Below are 17,549 nucleotides of genomic sequence, written 5' to 3'. Positions count from 1 at the left end.
GAATTTCATTTTGAAGATTTTATTTATTTATTTGACAGAGACAGACACAGCGAGAGAGGGAACACAAGCAGGGAGAGTGGGAGAGGGAGAAGCAGGCTTCCCGCTGAGCAGGAAGCCTGATGCGGGACTCAATCCCAGGACCCTGGGATCATGATAGAATTTCATTTTGATTTACGGTATAGTTTCTGAGTTTACCTCTTTTGTATAACTTTCTTTAGTGATTGTTCTAGGTATTAAATTCTCACAACTATCACAGTCTGATTATCAACATTTTACCAGTTCACGGTAATGTGTAGAAACCTGACCTTCTTATCTCCTTACACTCTCCCACTTGTAACAGTCAAGTGAAATACTTCCTCTATATACACTGAGAACATCAAGCGCTATGCTTCAACCTTCAAACATGAGTACCTACTGAATTTACCAGTATGTTTCCTCTTTCCATTGTTTGTACTTCCTTCCTGGTGTTCCCAGATTGCTTTATGTCATTTCCGTTCCGTTGAAAGAAATTCCTCTACCTATTATCTTAGGACAGGTCTGCTGGTGACCGATCACGTGAAGGTTTTCACTTGATACAGAATTGAATTGACAGTTCTTTTCCTTCAGCACTTGAAAAATATGCCACTTCCTTATGGCCTCTATGGTCGCTGATGAAAAATCCACTGTCAAATTGTTTTTCCACTAATGGTAAAGTGACATTTCTCTCTCACTGCTTTTTTGTCTTTAGTTCTCAGAAGTTTGACTACAATGTGTCTTAGCATGGATTTCTTTGAGTTTATCTTCTCTGGGTTTCATTAAGCTTCTTGATTCTGTAGGTTTATGGCTTGCCAGATTTAGGAAATATTCAGCCAGTATTTCTCCAAATACATTTTCAGCCCCACTGTCTTTCTCCTCTTTCTGGGATTATAACAAGAACAACAGGTCTTTTGTCAAAGTTCCACAGGTCCCTGATATTACGTTCACTTTCTTCCAGGCTAGTTTCTCTCTGTTGTTCAAGGTGGGTAATTTCTATTCAGTCTTTCCTCTACCCTCTCCATTCTGCTGTTCAGCCATCCACTGGGTTTTTCGTTTGAATTATACTTTTCAGTTCTAAATTTCCATTTGTTTCTTTATATCCCGTGTTTTCTTCCTGAGATTTTGTTTTTTCATTTGTTTCAAACATCACTAATTGCTCACTGACACATATTCACTTTGGCTGCCTTAAAATCCCTGTCAAATCATTAACATCTGCAACATCTCTGTGTTGCTGTCAGTTGTCTTTTCTCATTCAAACTGAGATTTTCCCAGTTCTTCATATGACATACAATTTTCAACTGAAGCCTCAACATTTTGGGTTTCATGTTACCAGACCCGAGATCTGATTTAAGTCTTCTATTACAGCAGGCCTCTAACGATGATGTCCCAGCAATTTCTTGTTTCTGCCAGGTGGACTGCAAAGGTGGAGATGGAAGTCAGGGTTCTCCGCTCAGCCTCCGCTGACCCTGGGTGGAGATACGCCTCATTGCTGCTGAGTGGGGTGAGAGTTCAACCTCTCCCTTGGCCTCCACTCACACCACCCTGACTGCACCAGAGGTCTTTGTTACTACACCCTACGTGGCCTTATTAGCACCGAGTGGTGGTGAAATTCCTGAATCCCTACTAGGTTTCCTCTAATGCCACCCCAGCAGGAAGAGCATGTTTTCATCACCCAACAAGATGAGAATCCCACCTGCTCACCCAGCCTTCTCTGATACCACCCGGCAGAGAGTGTCACCTCAACACAGCTTTTCAAGGGTAAAAGCCTAGATTCTCCATCCAGCCTTAGACAAGAAGAGTGATGAGGGTAGGTGCTGCAGTGTTTTCTAAAAGTGTTCTGTCTCCGGGGCTTTTCCTTTCCTGGTCTTTTGACTATAGAGCAGGCTTTTCTTGGGTCCTCTGAGGTGAGCCCTTTGGTTTGCTGGGTTGTTACCTCTTCAGGCCCAAGTCTGGGATATATGAGGCAAAAAAGAAAATCCAGGGAACTCAGCTCTGTGTCATTTCTGAGGTCCCAATATACCAATATCACTATACTTCCTTCTCTCCACCTTTCAGTCTTTTATGTGTTTTATATATACTGCCCAGTGTTTTTAGATATACTCAGTGGAATAGAGAAATACCTCTACTCTATCTTTCCATAAGTACAAAATCAGAGACCTTTTGTATCTCAAATTATATATGTGTAGACCTTGTGTCAGTATGGCAACAAGAAAGTAAATCGTGTTTTACAACACACTAAAAACTTTCAAATAGGTTAACTAATTCTGTGTTTGTAGGTTTAAAATTCTGAAATTTGTGAATTTATTAAAATTATCACCTATTTTCTATAGCATTATGTAAACCACATTCAACTATCCAATCTAAAAAAAAGAGGGAAATAGGAATAAAATAACTATTCCTTTTATCTCTAAAATTCTCATTTGGTTTTCTTTTAATCTTCTATTTCTCTCACTTCTTTGGATATTCTATTTGTCAAAGCAAATCACAAGGGTAACGCAGACTCAAGTGGAGGGCAAACAGACTTAACCTACTGAAAGAAAAAGAATGAGAAAGAACTTGTAGACATCTTTAATCCATCACACATTACTCCATTTACAAATTCTGGCTATACAATGAATAACTTTTTGCTTCCCTAAAAAATGTCAGTGAATGGAACTAGTTTTGCCACTTCAAATACATAGCGGAGTAAAATAGATATAAATAATCCAGTTAAGTTAAACACCTACTAGGAATAAAATCCAACGAAGAGCACAACAGTTAATTAGTTTTAGAGCCATGCAACCCCCACCCCCAACTCTTCAAAGCATTGGCGCGGCTTCACCATGAAGCTTCGGCTTAAATGTTACCTCCTCAAAACAGCTTCCTTTGGCCACTGCTAGTCACAGCACTGTATGATCCTCACCACCTCCATACCTAGATCTTATTTGTGGTTTACTCACTTAATGAATGTTTTCCCCACAACACCACCAATGTCCCACCTGGGACATTATTTGGGCTCACTACTGTACTTGGGCCGACCATGTGGCCTGACATAAATACATCCCAAAATATCTGACGAATGTATAAGTGAATGAATGAATGAATGAACACATCTATCACCAACTAGCTGTGCAACCTTGGTCAAGTTACTTAACCACGTTCTTAAGGCTTAATTTTGTCATCTTTAAAAGCATGGACAGCAACAGCACTTCTTTCTTTCTTTAAGTCATGCACCAAATATTCTTCAGCTCATAAACGCATTAGGTACTAGGAATACAGCAGTGAACTAAACAGACTTGGTCCCTACTTTCATGATTTAGAGTTGTGAGACAGACCTTAAAGGTAATCTCAGAATTGATTACAGAAATTATAAGTTGTGGTGACTGCTCTGAAAGATATACAAATATTATGAGAAGACACAAGCTAAAGAGCAAGATTTTTCCAAGAAACTGACATTTAAATTGAGACAGAAGAATTAGTGTTAACCATGTGGAAAGAAAGAGGGGGAGTGGGTATTCCAAGAACAGGAACAGCATGTGCAAATACCCTGAGCTGGGAATGAAACTAATTAGCCAGAAATACTAAAAAAGAGATAATGTGGCTAAAGCACAGCAAACAATGGAGAGAATAGTACAAGTGGGAGAGGGAGGCTTAGAGTCTTTTAAGTTTAGATTTTATCCTAAAACAAAAACGAAGCCATGTTGTAAATAAGTGACACTAGATTTGCATGAAAAATCACTCTTCCTGCTGTGTAGAAAACACATGGAAAAATCAGATGACTAGGAATGGGGAAGCCAGTTAGGAAGTTACTAAAGCAGTATAGGCAATTAATGATGACCCTTAAGATTAGAGGGGTACATGAATGGATTTGGGGTGGAGAGGACAGGTGGGGCAGAAGAGAGGTGTCAAGAACAGCCCTCATTTCTGAGGTAAGAAGTAGGTGAAAAAGAGATCAGATTATTGAGGTATTGAGATATTGAGGCAGCAGATTTGCAGAAGAAATCAAGAATTAAATATTGAAGGTATTATGTTTGCAATGCCTCTGAATATCTAAAACACAGAAGAGGCAGGAAGTACACAAGTCTAGAGATGAAAAGAGAACTGGGCTAAATTTATAAATCTGGGAGAGGCCTACACTGAAAGTGAAGATAGGCATTTTGACCCCATCATACCTCCAGATTCTATGACTTACCAAATGCTACTCTTAATAAGATAAAAAAAAAAAAAGCTTACAATAAGCATTATGTAATTATAAGCAACATGTAATAAAACTGGCACTCCCTCAAATGACATAGGAAAAATTATTTTTTTTAAGTAGAATCATTTTAAATAACTGATTCAATCTTAAATCATGTTTCATTTTCACAGTAGATGGAAAATTATTATTTTTAAAGATTTTATTTATTTATCTGACAGAGAGAGAGAGCACAAGCAGGGAGAGATGCGGGGCTCTCGAGGCTCGATCCCAGGACCCTGGGATCATGACCCGAGCCAAAGGCAGATGCCTAACCAACAGATGCCTTAACCACCCCGGTGCCCCAATGGAAAAATTACTTTTGACTGGAAAATTAAAGAACAAATTTTTTAATGAAATTTAGGTCTGAAAATTTTGAACTAGAGAAATTAGAGATGGCTGAAATAAAGACATAATGCAAAACAATGGCAGAATCTATAATTGGCAGAATTTTATATACACAAAGATTACATCGATATTAAATTTGACAAATTTGAATATAACAAAACTAAATTGTTAAACAATTCATATTATCCCACTTAAAAGAGTATTTCAGTAATTTTTTTTAATGGAAACATTTAGAACTATTTAATTGTGCCACATAAAAAATTGGCCAAAACACCAAACTGACTTAATGGAACCTTACCCAGAAATTATATTCTTCATAAAAAGAAAGAGGTAGACATAATTCTGTTTCAGTGATTACACATATTAAATTAGTAAGTTCATAAAGCATCTCAGTTGTCAAAATCATTAACACTATTTAACAGTTACCTTACAGTTTATAAGTCACATTTTGTAAAGGAGGAAAATGTCAAAACCCTGTGAAAAAGATCTTAATGGAGCCATAAAGAGGAGACTTTATCTGCAGACATTTCAATCAAGTAAATAACAGAGTAAAGGTCTTTTCTTTTGTCTCTGAAGACCTGCATCAGTGGGAATACTCTGCTAAGTATCAGCAGGAAGGTTAGCACATTCTGAAGATTCACAAGTTGGTTATATAAAGTGCAAGAAGGGCAACACCAACCTTCCTTTCACCTCAAAGTCGTAGGCTTTTCGGGTTATTATTCTTTTTCAGTTTTTAAGTAATCTCTACACCCCACATGGGGCTCAAACTCACAACCCCAAGATCAAGAGTCTCACACTCTACCAACTGAGCCAGCCAGGCGCCCCTCAAAGTTGTAGATTTTGAATCAATGATTTTCTGTCTTACATTTCATACCACTGGCTTTCCAGACACTATACCTTCAGTAAGAAATAAGCAGTCTTCTACACAACTAACTTTAAAAATCGTCACCCTCTGGGGGTGCCTGGCTGGCTCAAGCTGGAAGAGTGTGTGACTCGATCTCAGGGTCAAGCCCTATGTTGGGGTGTAGAAATTACTTAAATAAATAAAATTTTAATAAACAAATCTTCACCCTCTGCCTTGCACTGAGGCTTGAACCTCCCTCCTCCACATGAACCCCATATAGTGTTGTTCTGGCCTTTGCTTGTTTTTGTCATTCCACCACACAGTCCATACACTGGTAAGCTTTTCACATTGATCCATTTCCAACCAAATACGTACACTTCACACAATTACAAATTATAAATCTGGAACAAGAACCTGGCATCAAATGGAGATCTTTCATCCTGTGTGATTTTATCCCTTAGGACCTTTCTAAGCTCTGTGAAGTGCCATCTCAACGATGGGCTCGTAATGCCTGTGCCAAGCACTGTGTTATTAACACTTGAAGACGACCCGGCGAATTCAAGTTCTGCCTCTTCCACTCAGGTCTTCAGCCATATTCACCATTCTTCAGAAACTGTGGAGTGGTAGGTTCCTCTAGTTTTTTGTTATAACCTATTTCCAATTTCTTCTTTTTTTTCTTTTGTTAATCTTTCCAACAGAATTTTCTTCCTGAACCTTTTTTAAAATTTTACTCTTGTCCTCTTCATTTACATCCTCTCCCTCCTCCAGCAGTCTACCCGGGTGCCAACACTACTTCCTTTCACACCAGACCCTCCGGAGAGAACAAACCCCTTCACCTCAGCATGGATCAGTATTAGTACAAATCCTATATAAATGTTTGAAAAGTTTAGGGTGTTTTCAGGTTGAGATCATAGAGAGAAGCAAAGAAATTGGAGGTGTTTGCAAAAGGAATACTGAACTGATATAGCATGGACTCTAAGCTAGACAAAGAGGGAAGCGCAGTTAGAAAGTACTGCAAAGACACCGGTAATGGATGCGCAGGTCCCCCTGAGACGGAAGAACTGCTACAAAGGTGTGGTGTGAGGCTCAGTAAGAACAGCCACTATTGTTCCAACAACCCTGTGAGGCACAGTTCCCAAATGTTCAAAAGGCCAAACACTTTAGTAAACTGGTCATAGAACTGTAAAGGGGAGGGGCGCCTGGGTGGCTCAGCGGGTTATGCAGCTACTTTCGGCTCAGGTCAAGATCCCAGGGTCCTGCTCAGCAAGGAGCCTGCTTCTCCTTCTCCCTCTGCCTCTGCCTCTGCCTGCCGCTCCCCCTGCTTGTGCTCTCTCGCTCTCTGTCAAATAAATAAATAAAATATTTAAAAAAAAAAAAAAAAGGAACTGTAAAGGGGAGAAGGAAAAAAAGGGGGCCCTGAAGGGGCAGGGAGAAGGAAAAAAAGAACAGAACTGTAAAGGGGAAAAAAATGTCTTTACTCTAAAAATAATCTACTGTAACCAATGTTAAAAGCTGTGCCCTTTTACCTAAATATAATCAAAAACAAATATCTGAAATTCCGAAAGATAATTATATTTCTTCAAAATATTCGTACTAACCCACTATTATAGGGCATTAAACAGGTTTATGGAAAAAAATCCTACTTTTTCTAAAAAACATTTTCAAGGAATTATAAATAGTTCCCTCCAAAACCCCAACCTCCCTAACCCACCATTCAAATACGTAGGTTTAATATAAAGTCTGCACAAATCATGTGCCACACACACATGACCCCGTATACAAAACATTACTCACATTTTCATACCCGATGGGTTTTTGGGTTTTTTTTTAAAGATTTTTTACGGGGCGCCTGGGTGGCTCAGATGGTTGGGCGTCTGCCTTCCGCTCGGGTCATGATCCCGGGGTCCTGGGATCGAGCCTAGCATCGGGCTCCCTGCTCCGTCGGGAGCCTGCTTCTCTCTCTGCCTCTGCCTCTCTCTCTCTCTCCCCCCGTCTCTCATGAATAAATAAATAAAATCTTTAAAAAAAAAAATTTTTTTTTTTAATTTATTCATTCATGAGAGACAGAGAGAGAGAAGCAGAGGGAGAAGCAGGCTCCCAAGGAGCAGGGAGCCCGACGCGGGGCTCGATCCAAGGACCCCGGGATCATGACCCGAGCCGAAGGCAGACGCTTAACCATCTGAGCCACCCAGGCGCCCCCGGTGGGACTTTTAAACATTTTCTTTTAGCAAAAAAAGAACACTTAAGTGCTTAATTTCATGAACGTTAATCATATGCAAAAGAATGATTAAACAATGTAATGTGTGTGGCATTTAACAGTATCAAATGTGATTTTCCACAAGCCGTTCAGTACAGCTCTCCCTAACACGTTATTGTTACAGCGCTGTGCTGCGAATTCCTGGGGGGCTGGAACAGCAAACTCAACTGCTCCGCAGCATCTATGGAGAGAGGCACCTGCAGAAATGTGCCATCAGTCTTAACCTGCGGACAGTGTTTTGTCACTCATCCACACAGTGAACTGGGGGACACCACTAATCGGAAGATGACCACCAAGATTTTCAAGTGCAAGTGCAAAAAGCAAGTGAACAGCCTACCAGAGCCACCCAAAGGAAGGTGCCAAGAGGCTGAAACAAGAGGAAGGAAGCGCTCTCACTAAAGCTCTCCCGTGTCCAGGACTTCGCAAGAACGCGTGGCACACACATCATAACACGACCTTCTCCATATCAAGACGCGGCTCGGAAAGGTCGCGCGCAGCTGCTGTGCAGTGCGGCCGGGGTCCGCTGCTCTCCCCGCTGGTTGGGCCCAGCGCAAGGAGGACTCAGCGCCCGCACGACTAACCCCTAGGCCAGGCCGCACCAGCCCTGCGGAGCCCAAGCCCGCGCGCGGAGCGTGCAGAGCGGGGCGGCCGGGCGCGGAGAAGACACTCCGGAGGCACGAGACCACCTCGGAGGCACACAATTCCGGGGACACTTCTAAGGTCACACCTTAGAGGCCACCATCCTGGATTTACGGGGCGCTCGCTGGAACGGAAATAGATGAAACTTTCCGAGTCGCCGCACTCTCCCACGACAGGCTCAGCTTCAGCTGACCGGGCTGGGTACGGGAGCCTGCTGCTGCGAGACTGGGCTACCGGACCTTTCAGCTCCTGCCCACCACGTAACCTGGGGCTCTGAGCGAGGCGCCGTCCCCCCGCCCCGGACCGACCCCAGCCCTCCATCGACAGCAAGGGCCAGGGCACGCGGGGTCGGGGGTGGAGGGCGGGCGCGAGGCAGCCATTGGCCCCGCGGGCACGCCCCCAGTCCCGCTCGGAAGCCATGGCCCCGTGCACCCCGGGTACCCCTCGGGGGTGGAAGATGACTGCCCGGCACTCACCTGTCCTGCCGCCGCCGTGCCCGCCGACCCCCAATGCCAACCGGGCCCTGCGCTGCAGCCTGCCCGTTCCCAACCACGCGGCGCCCGCGACAGACCGGGAGACGCAGGACACCGAATCTCCGCCCTGACGCGGCCCAACGACCCGGCAGCCCGACGCCCTGCACTTCCGGCGCCGCCGGAAGCTCCGGCCTCGCCTCGCGCCCAGGCCGCCGGAAGTCCCGCGACGACCTCCGCCCCGGGCCGGAAGTCCCTTCCGCGGCCTCCGTCTCAGCCGCGACCGCCGGAAGTCCAACCCCCGCCCTGCGCTCGCGCCGGAAGTCCCGCGCCCGCCCGCGCTGGCCGTACCCCGGCGCGCGGGGAGCCCGGGGCAGTGGGGGCGCGGTGGCGCTCCTGTGCGTCCGTGACTGCCCGCCCCTGCCCCACCGGCTAGGTGCTCGCCCGAAGGTGCGCCCGGAAGAGCCGAGCCGTGGACTGGGAGGAGCGGGGCGCCGGCACTCGCAGGGAGCCCGCGGGCGCGGCCCCCGGTACTCACTGCGGCGGGCTCCCGCGGGGGTCCTCGACCCCCACAGGTTCGCGTCCATCGGCTCGGGTCGGGGGGATCGCTGACGGGCGTCCAGCCCTGTGTGCTCCCCGCGGCCGCAGGGCTGCCGGCCGCGACTCTTCCCCGCGGAGCTGTGACGGAGGCTGCCGGTCCGCACGGGCTCCCGGTGGAGGTAGAACTATTAATATTTCAGCTTATCTGCAGAGGATGACTCATCCACTTTCCTTTCTGAAATATTTGTTCGCCATTGGCTAAAAAGAAAAAACAAAATCAGCTGCTCACTGCAAAAGGTGGGACTTTCTTGTCTTTGATCTAGGTTGGAAAAGGGACATAATGGACTGGAGACCTTACATGAGCGACCACCCTCCGCTTTACAAACAACTCTGCCTAGGCGTTTAAAGCTGACCTACAGTAAATGAAAAGCAAGAAAACATTTTCCTCATATGTGGGTCAACAATCTCACTCCTTCCTTTAAAAACGAAAGCTCGCCATTCAAATTCAAGAAGCCCTCATAAGATGATTGAACAAGAAACAAATTTAACATTTTGGGATCCAAATAACCACAAACTAGAATAAATCCTGAAGTTATTTACACATTTAGTAAAAGCTCAGCTTAGCACTAAGAAACCCTTCTGTAAGGGTTTCAGACTTTTGGAGATTGTGGCAAACATTTCACCAGGAGGAGAGTTTTCCTCTACCCTTCAAGGTTCTTCTGGCTGGTGGAAGAGTTATAGTGAAGACATGAGACAGATTAGCAGGAGAATATCAAATTTAATTATAATTATGCATGTATGAGAATCCACATAAACATGAGAGATTCCAAAGACAGTCAAAATAAGGTTCATAGGTCACCCTGAACCTAGGAGAAGGGGGTCTGGGACTTAGAAGAGCAACTCATAGGAGGGTGGAACATAAATGTTTGCTAAGTGGCTCAGTAGCACTGGGACACAGAGAGGACTTTGATGAAACAGTCGCCCAGGAGCAATGGGACACAGGACATTGATAAAACAGACGTAGCTAGTTCCCTCCCTGTTCACTGGGGGCTTGATGGCTTCCCAATGCTTAAAGACTTTTTCTTTTTTTTTTAGATTTATTTATTTATTTCACAGAGGGAGAGCGTGTGCGCTCACAAGTAGGGGGAGAAGCAGGCTCCCAGCAGGCTCCGAGGGAGCCCAATATGGGACTCGATCCCAGGACGCTGGGATCATGACCTGAGCCGAAGGCAGATGCTTAACCAACTGAGTCACCCAGGTGCCCCAGGACTTTTCTGATTAAATTAGTGGTGATGTTAACAAAGGTGATTGGTACTGAATAATGAAATGTGTCAACATTTGCAAGATCTGCTTAATTAGTGAAGTAATATTTTCCAAGTGACCCAATATTACAAAATCATGCATGAGAAAATATGCATTCAAACTTTCAGTCCAAAACAATGAATGTTAATTTAACAGTATAAAATGTTCATTGATGTGGTTTTGATGTAGGAAAGACATTAGGGTTTGAAGCCCACAGCCAAGAAAGAGTTCTTAAGATATCTTTGGTGCAAAAAGGTGGTTTTATTAAAGCACAGGGATGGGACCCATGGGCAGAAAGAGCTGCACCTGGGTCATGAGGAGTGGCCCATGATACACTTTCAAGTTGGGAGGGGGTTGGGGATAGCATGTCTCTAAGGAATTTTGGAAGCAAGGTTTCCAGGACGTTGAGGAGGCTAGCTATTGTTGGAAAAAAGGTTATTTATTACTGTCTAGTACAACCCGAGTCATGAGACCCTTCAGATGTATATCGGTGGGCCATATGCTTGGGGGGGTAGGGGGAAGGTGATTACCAACATGTATTTTGGGGGGTTTAGGGTTAAAGGAAATTTCTAAAGGAATTTTTATGTGTTAAAAGTAGACTCACAGGATCCTGGGGGTTGGGCGAAGGTTGCCTTTTGCCCTTAGCAAAGTATTAACATCAAGGCAGTTGAGTCCCTAGAGGAGTATCACTCTGCCTGTTTCAAGGACTTGTTAATGGGCTGTAGATAGTAATTTAATAATTTCTCTTTTGCCTTTGTTTCCCACATCAGTTTCAGATTCCATATAGCAAATATCCTTTAAAAACCACTACCTGTGGTTATTATCAAAAAAGAATAACCATGATAATCTGAAAAGGCTAATAAAATACTTGCCAATTTTCCAGCCTATTTGTGTGAAGCAAGATTTTCTTCATAGACTTAAGCCAATACAATGTGTAACAGCTATCTTCTCTTGTCAGACATGAGATATTTGCAAAATGTAAACAAAATCTCCCACAAACCTCTTCTGATTTGTTTGCAAAACAATTATTTATTAAAATTATGTCAGTATGTAGTGTATTTATCATTTTTAAGTGAATTAACAAATAATATATCAGTCTTAATATTTTTAATATAGTAAATAAGCATAGATACAAACAACAGTAAGAAAAAGCTCTTTAAGTTCTCAGTAAATTCTAAGACGGTAAAGGTGTCCTGAGACCAAAAAGTTTGAGGACCCCTGCACGTCACTTCGCTTAGCAGTAATAATTCAGTATTTTAAATTTCACAGGCACAAGAGGAAGGAACTTGAGCTATGTAGACATTTTATAATTATTTAAAAATTGAGAAATAATTTCATATGTAATCTGAATTAAGATGCTCTTAATATATAACCACACTGTATGCAATGTATTTGAATAAGTGAATGATTATTACCTGATGGCAAATTTAGTAATTTAAATAATTTTAAAATTTTAATAGATAAATGAATTTTTTAAATTAATAAGTTAATAACTTTTAATACTTAATATTTTCATATTGAGTGGGTGTGATGTATGCGGGGGCATGTTGGGTGTAGGGTGGGGGGTCTGTGAGGAATGTGGGTGTGATGTGCGAGGTGTGATGTGTTCGGTCTGTGGGGATGTGTGTGGGGTGTGGATGTGATGTGAAAGGTGTGATATGTTGGGTCTGTGTGGGGTGAGGATGTGGGGTCTGTGTGTGGTGGGGTGAGGGGTGTGGCTGTTGGTCTGCGTGTGAGGGTGTGTGGGGTGAGGGGTGTGACTGTTGGGTCTGTGTGTGGGGGTGTGTGGGGTGAGGATGTGGGGTGAGGGGTGTGATGGGTGTGTGGGGTGAGGATGTGGGGTGAGGGGTGTGATGGGTGTGTGGGGTGAGGATGTGGGGGTGAGGGGTGTGACTGTTGGGTCTGCGTGTGGGGTGAGGATGTGGGGTTGAGGGGTGTGACTGTTGGGTCTGTGTGTGGGGGTGAGGGGTGTGATGTTGGGTCTGTGTGTGGGGGTGTGGGGGTGATGTGAAGGGTGTGATGTTGGGTCTGCATGTGTGGGGGTGTGGGGATGAGGGGTGTGACTGTTGGGTCTGCGTGTGGGGGTGTGTGGGGTGAGGATGTGGGGTGAGGGGTGTGACTGTTGGGTCTGTGTGTGGGGGTGATGTGAAGGGTGTGATGTTGGGTCTGTGTGTGGGGTGTGAGGGGGATGTGTTGGGTCTGCGTGTGGGCCATACGGTGGGTGTGACATGGGGTGCAAGTGTCGGTTTCACGAGAGGGGGGTCTGGGAGGGGTGAACGGTGCGGGTGTGCGTGCGTGCGTGCGTCGCGGCCTTCCGAACCAGGGCACGCACTGCGCCGTCCCGCTCGGTCCTCATCCAGCCCGCCCTCGGAGGGAATCGGAGCTCAGCCTGCCGGTCAGCTAACTGCGCAGAGGGCCCCGCGCACAGACGTCACGACGTCTCAGAGCCCGCGCGCCCGGGGACCTGGAACGTGCGCTCCCGCGCTGCTCGGCGCCTCTGGCGCGCGGACTAGCGGGTATGGTCGGGGCCGCTCGCTCCGCCCTCCGTCTCCCGGCAGCCTCCTTAAAACGGCTCTGCACGGTCCTGAGCTCCGTAGAGCGGCGCTCGGAGGGCACCGGGAAGAGCGGAACCTCGGCTCCGGGACGGAGGCCCTGCACACGCCCTCGCGCGACCGTGACGTCAGGCGCGGCCGGCGCGCGATTGGCCGGGGAGCATGTGGCGCGCTCTGGCGCGGGCACTGACGGTTGGGCGCGCGGCCCCGAGGGGCGGGCCCCGCGGGGCCTGCGGGAGAAAAACGCGGCGGAGCGGGGGTATGCAGAGGGCAGCATCCTGAGGTAGGTAGGCGGGCGGGAGTAGGGCGGGGTCCGGCGGGTCCCCGCGGGTCCCGGGCGTTGAGGGGCGCGGAGGGGGCACCGAGTGTGGCCGCGCCGCCCGCTTGCGCTGCGTCCCGTGCGCCAAGCCGCCCCGCGCCCTCCCGGGGGACTTTCGGTGGCGGGTGGGAGTTGGGGGGAGGTCCCCCGGGGCCCGGGTGGTGGTGGTGGGGAGCCTCTCCCGGGGACGGGGGGTCACGAGCCCCGGTCCTCTGTCGGCGCCAGGGTCGCGGGCAGGGTCCGGCGGGCTGCCAGCATGCCGGAGATTGACATAGACAAGCTGGACGCGCAGCAGGTGCAACTGCTGGCGGAGATGTGCATCCTCATCGATGAAGAGGACCGTCGGATCGGGGCGGAGACCAAACGGAACTGCCATCTGAACGAGAACATAGACAGAGGTGCGGGGGCAGGTGCGGGGGCCCGGGCAGCTGAGGGGCAGGTGCGGCGGCACCTGTCCGGGCCGTGCAGAGACCCGCTGAATAGAAGACGATGGCAGCAAGTTCCAGGGGCTCTGGACCGTAGGTAGAGAATAGGGCAAGTAACTGCTGTTTTACAGTAAAGTAATTCGCCTTCTTTGGCTCGCAGGGTTATTACATCGAGCTTTCAGCGTCTTCTTATTCAACACGGAAAATAAGCTCCTGCTGCAGCAGAGGTCAGATGCTAAAATCACCTTTCCAGGTGAGTGCGCTTCTGCCTGGAGTATTTTGTAGGGAGCCGGATCCAGCGTGACTCGGTCCGGGGCGTTCTTGGTAGCCAAGGTCAGAAGGGAAATCCTGTGGATGGCATCATTTCATATTCCGAATAAAGAAGTGTGTGCATTGAGCACAACCTAATGAAACAGCAGTGAAAACTGCTACATATGTGTATATTCACATAGATTTCTAATGTATATTTTCACCTGTGTTGTAGGTTTGTCTTTATACTCTTTGATCTTTCTGGTTAAGACTGAGTTAATAAAGAACTTATCTACACATGTCTGTTTCACAGAATGATTACCGATAGCTCATTATAACTGATTTAGAAATCTTCATTTTTCTGTTACTTTTAAAACTTTAATTTTTTTTTTATCTTTTAGACCTATTTGGAAAAAAGTTAATCTACATGTATATTAACATGTTCTAGGTTGTTTTACCAACACGTGCTGTAGTCATCCGTTAAGTAATCCCCGAGAGCTGGAAGAAAAAGAGGCCATTGGAGTAAGACGAGCAGCGCAGAGGCGATTAAAGGCTGAATTAGGAATTCCCATGGAAGAGGTAACCAATTTTACTACACAACTGTACAAGCTGAAATCTTGTTTAGAAATCCAAACATACATTAAAACGTTTTAATTAAAATTTACATTTAAGGTAGGTCTCTGCTTTATAACTTTGAGTTATTGGTCTTAGAAAGCACCTCCATTAAAGATTATTTAAATTTTGACTTCTTCATATTACTTGTGAGGATTTAGCTCAGTGCTAAAATGGATTGATGTGTTAACCAGTATATAAAGTTGATTATTTTTATAATTGAGCAGATCAAAGATGATAGTTTTCTTGTGAAAATCCTTACGAATATAAACTACAAATCTGATTGGGTAAATTGAAATAATCTTTATTTCCTGGAATTGTCCTCTTTAAATAAGACCTGAGTAAATAAAGTATATCTCATCTAGTTAAAATGGTAAATACTTTACCCCCACGAAAAGTACTATCAAGATGTGAAGGAGAATGCCACATTTAGTTTGAGTGACTGCTTTTTTTTTTTAATACAATTATTTTAATAAAATCAACTTAAATTCTTGGTCCTGCGGGAAAAAAAATGTAGGCACTTAAAACTATGTAGTAATATCTTCATGTATCATCAACAGATTAGTATTTTAAGAGTTCTAATTCTAAAACTATGGTTCTCTTGTTCAGGATCTTACTGAAATGTGGTGGGCTGATTTACATTACTTGTGTTGTTGATGTTTTTGCTGTTGTTTTATTTTCATCCTAGGTTCCTCCAGAAGAAATTAATTACCTAACACGGATTCACTACAAGGCTCAGTCAGATGGTATCTGGGGGGAACATGAAATTGATTACATTCTGTTTGTGAGGAAGAACGTAACTTTGAATCCAGATCCCAATGAGATTAAGAGCTACTGTTATGTGACAAAGGAAGAGCTAAGAGAACTTCTGAAAAACGCAGCCCGTGGTGAAATTAAGTTAACTCCATGGTTTCAGATTATTGCCGATGCTTTCCTCTTTAAATGGTGGGATAACTTAAATCATTTGAATCAGTTTGTTGACCATAAGAAAATACATAGAATGTGAATGTGAAAATGAATGGTTAGTGAAATACTGAGAAATTTCTCCACTTAGTAAACTTAACATAATTCTTTAAAAATTTGGTTCCCCATAAGAATTCGTCACTCGAAACATTGATAATTTACAACCAGTATTTGTACAAAAAATACAACCAACTTGTTAATTTTATGTCACACACCCCATATGTGTGCATCGCTATTTGTAAAAGACATCTGTGAGAGGTTACTGTAATATCAAGGGCAAATTAATGTTACCTGTCTAATCACATGGTCCTAACAAACTCTAAAAAATGAAGCTCTTCATTTTCGGTATGTTGTGATAAATACCATCAGCGCACTTGTAGAGAACTTTGCTCTTTACCAAATGCTTTATAAATCATTACATTTTTATCATAGTCTAGAAGAATGTGCAGTGCGAACTATTTGCTTAGCTACTTCAGAATAGTCCAAATTAACTTTCCATATGAGCAAATTAAACGTAGAGCAGGTTCAAGGGAAATTAAATGGTATATATCCTGATTTCTGCCATTCTAAGCTGATTTTGTGGTTTAATCATGCTGGAAGTATATTGATACCGAAAGTCAAACTTCGCTTTTGGTAGTGATACTGGTCGGGTTAAATCTTTTAAATGGTTTTTGCCAGTTAGTAACGTGTGCTTTCCGAATGACAGTGGACAGGTAGGCTCTTTGTAAAATGGAAATTGAGTCAATTGGGTGATACTCTACAACAGGATTTCTTAACCTTGACACTGTTGACATTTGGGTTGGATAATTCTTTGTTGTGAGAATTCATCCTGTGTGTTGTAGGATGTCTAGCAGCATCCCTGGGTTCTACCCACTCAAAGCCATTAACACCCCTCCCCCTGTGACAGTCACGGTGACACCAGATGCCAAATGGCTCCTGGAGGGCACAGGCGCCCCCAGTTGAAATCCACTGTTCTACAAAGTCAGACCATATTGTAGGGGGAAAGATTATAGTCCATGTTATAGATTTGGGTTATGGAATGTGTGTATATTCATATTTAAATTGTACCTTGACTAATGCACTTTCTAAAAGTCTTGCCATAGATTTCTCAGATCTGAAATCTTAAGACAGCTGTATTATCCTCGAATGTTGTATAATAAATAATGAAGAAAAAGATGAGATTATTTAACAAAGCTAAATATTCTGTAAATTCAGTAGAAAAATTTCATTTCTTGTTAACCCTGACTTAAAACTTCAGGCAAGACTGGGTGTCAAGTATTAATTTTTCTGAAAAACAAAAACAATAAAAAGAATTACCACATTTTAATATTGTGGTCTGGTTTGTTAAAACTTTAATCCCATCATTTAACCCTTTAATAAAGTTAGGGGATCCATAACCAGCAGCACCGGCGGACAGCGTACCTCAGCCCATTCAGTAAATGCTCAGCCAGCGTTAGATGTTACCACTGGTGTTTTCTTAGAAGGCCTGGCTGGAACACGGGAGGATGAATGTTCTTTGACCCGATGAACCCCTTAGAACTCTCATCTTTTTAAAGATGAAATGAAACTTAAAATTTTTATCTTAAACTGCTTGAAGTTCATGGTCTCCACAATTTGTAACTGTCTGACAGCTCTTTAAGGGCCAGAAGTAGTCTTCTATACAACTGATTATTCTGGGGGCGCCTGTGGGGCTCAGTCGGTTAAGTGTCTGCCTGGTTGTGATCCCGGGGTCCTAAAATCAAGGTCCGCTCCCTGCTCAGCGGGGATTCTGCTTCTCCCTCTGCCCCCCGCCCTTCCCTCC

At 44.6% G+C, this 17,549-nt stretch overlaps 2 protein-coding genes and 1 long non-coding RNA gene across 5 annotated transcripts in view; 2 read left to right on the top strand and 1 right to left on the bottom strand.

Annotated features, from left to right (window-relative positions):
* The window catches only part of WDR37 (WD repeat domain 37), a 54,397-nt gene extending 44,923 nt beyond the window's left edge, over positions 1-9,474 (bottom strand). The window contains exon 1 of one of the 3 annotated variants that reach the window (XM_036097390.2): positions 9,325-9,474. The gene's annotated coding sequence lies outside the window, so the exon portion shown is untranslated. Of the gene's footprint in view, positions 1-8,792; positions 8,973-9,324 lie in introns of those variants that run through there. The other 2 variants (XM_036097388.2, XM_036097389.2) reach the window with 2 other exon arrangements.
* A 9-nt stretch (positions 9,475-9,483) lies between these two features.
* On the top strand, positions 9,484-11,677 carry LOC144382314 (uncharacterized). The gene is made up of 2 exons (XR_013448969.1): positions 9,484-9,623; positions 10,422-11,677. It is a non-coding gene; the product is annotated as an uncharacterized LOC144382314 (long non-coding RNA).
* A 1,381-nt stretch (positions 11,678-13,058) lies between these two features.
* IDI1 (isopentenyl-diphosphate delta isomerase 1) lies at positions 13,059-17,075 on the top strand. The gene is made up of 5 exons (XM_036097391.2): positions 13,059-13,463; positions 13,725-13,897; positions 14,085-14,177; positions 14,622-14,752; positions 15,474-17,075. The coding sequence occupies exons 1-5, from the start codon at positions 13,147-13,149 to the stop codon at positions 15,789-15,791; spliced, it is 1,032 nt and encodes a 343-aa protein (XP_035953284.2). The 5' UTR covers positions 13,059-13,146; the 3' UTR covers positions 15,792-17,075.
* The last annotated feature ends 474 nt before the right edge of the window (positions 17,076-17,549 follow it).

The sequence above is a fragment of the Halichoerus grypus genome, chromosome 6 (assembly GCF_964656455.1).
Source record: "Halichoerus grypus chromosome 6, mHalGry1.hap1.1, whole genome shotgun sequence".
In the NCBI taxonomy this organism is placed as follows: Eukaryota; Metazoa; Chordata; class Mammalia; order Carnivora; family Phocidae; genus Halichoerus; species Halichoerus grypus.
Note: the sequence above shows the minus strand (reverse complement) of the source record. Positions and strands in the feature narration are given on the sequence as shown.

Coding starts and splice junctions, on each gene's coding strand:
- IDI1 (XM_036097391.2), top strand. CDS start 13,147: ATGGTCGGGGCCGCTCGCTCCGCCCTCCGTCTCCCGGCAGCCTCCTTA. Junction 13,464..13,724: donor GCAGAGGGCAGCATCCTGAG/GTAGGTAGGCGG, acceptor TGTCGGCGCCAG/GGTCGCGGGCAGGGTCCGGC. Junction 14,178..14,621: donor TGCTAAAATCACCTTTCCAG/GTGAGTGCGCTT, acceptor AACATGTTCTAG/GTTGTTTTACCAACACGTGC.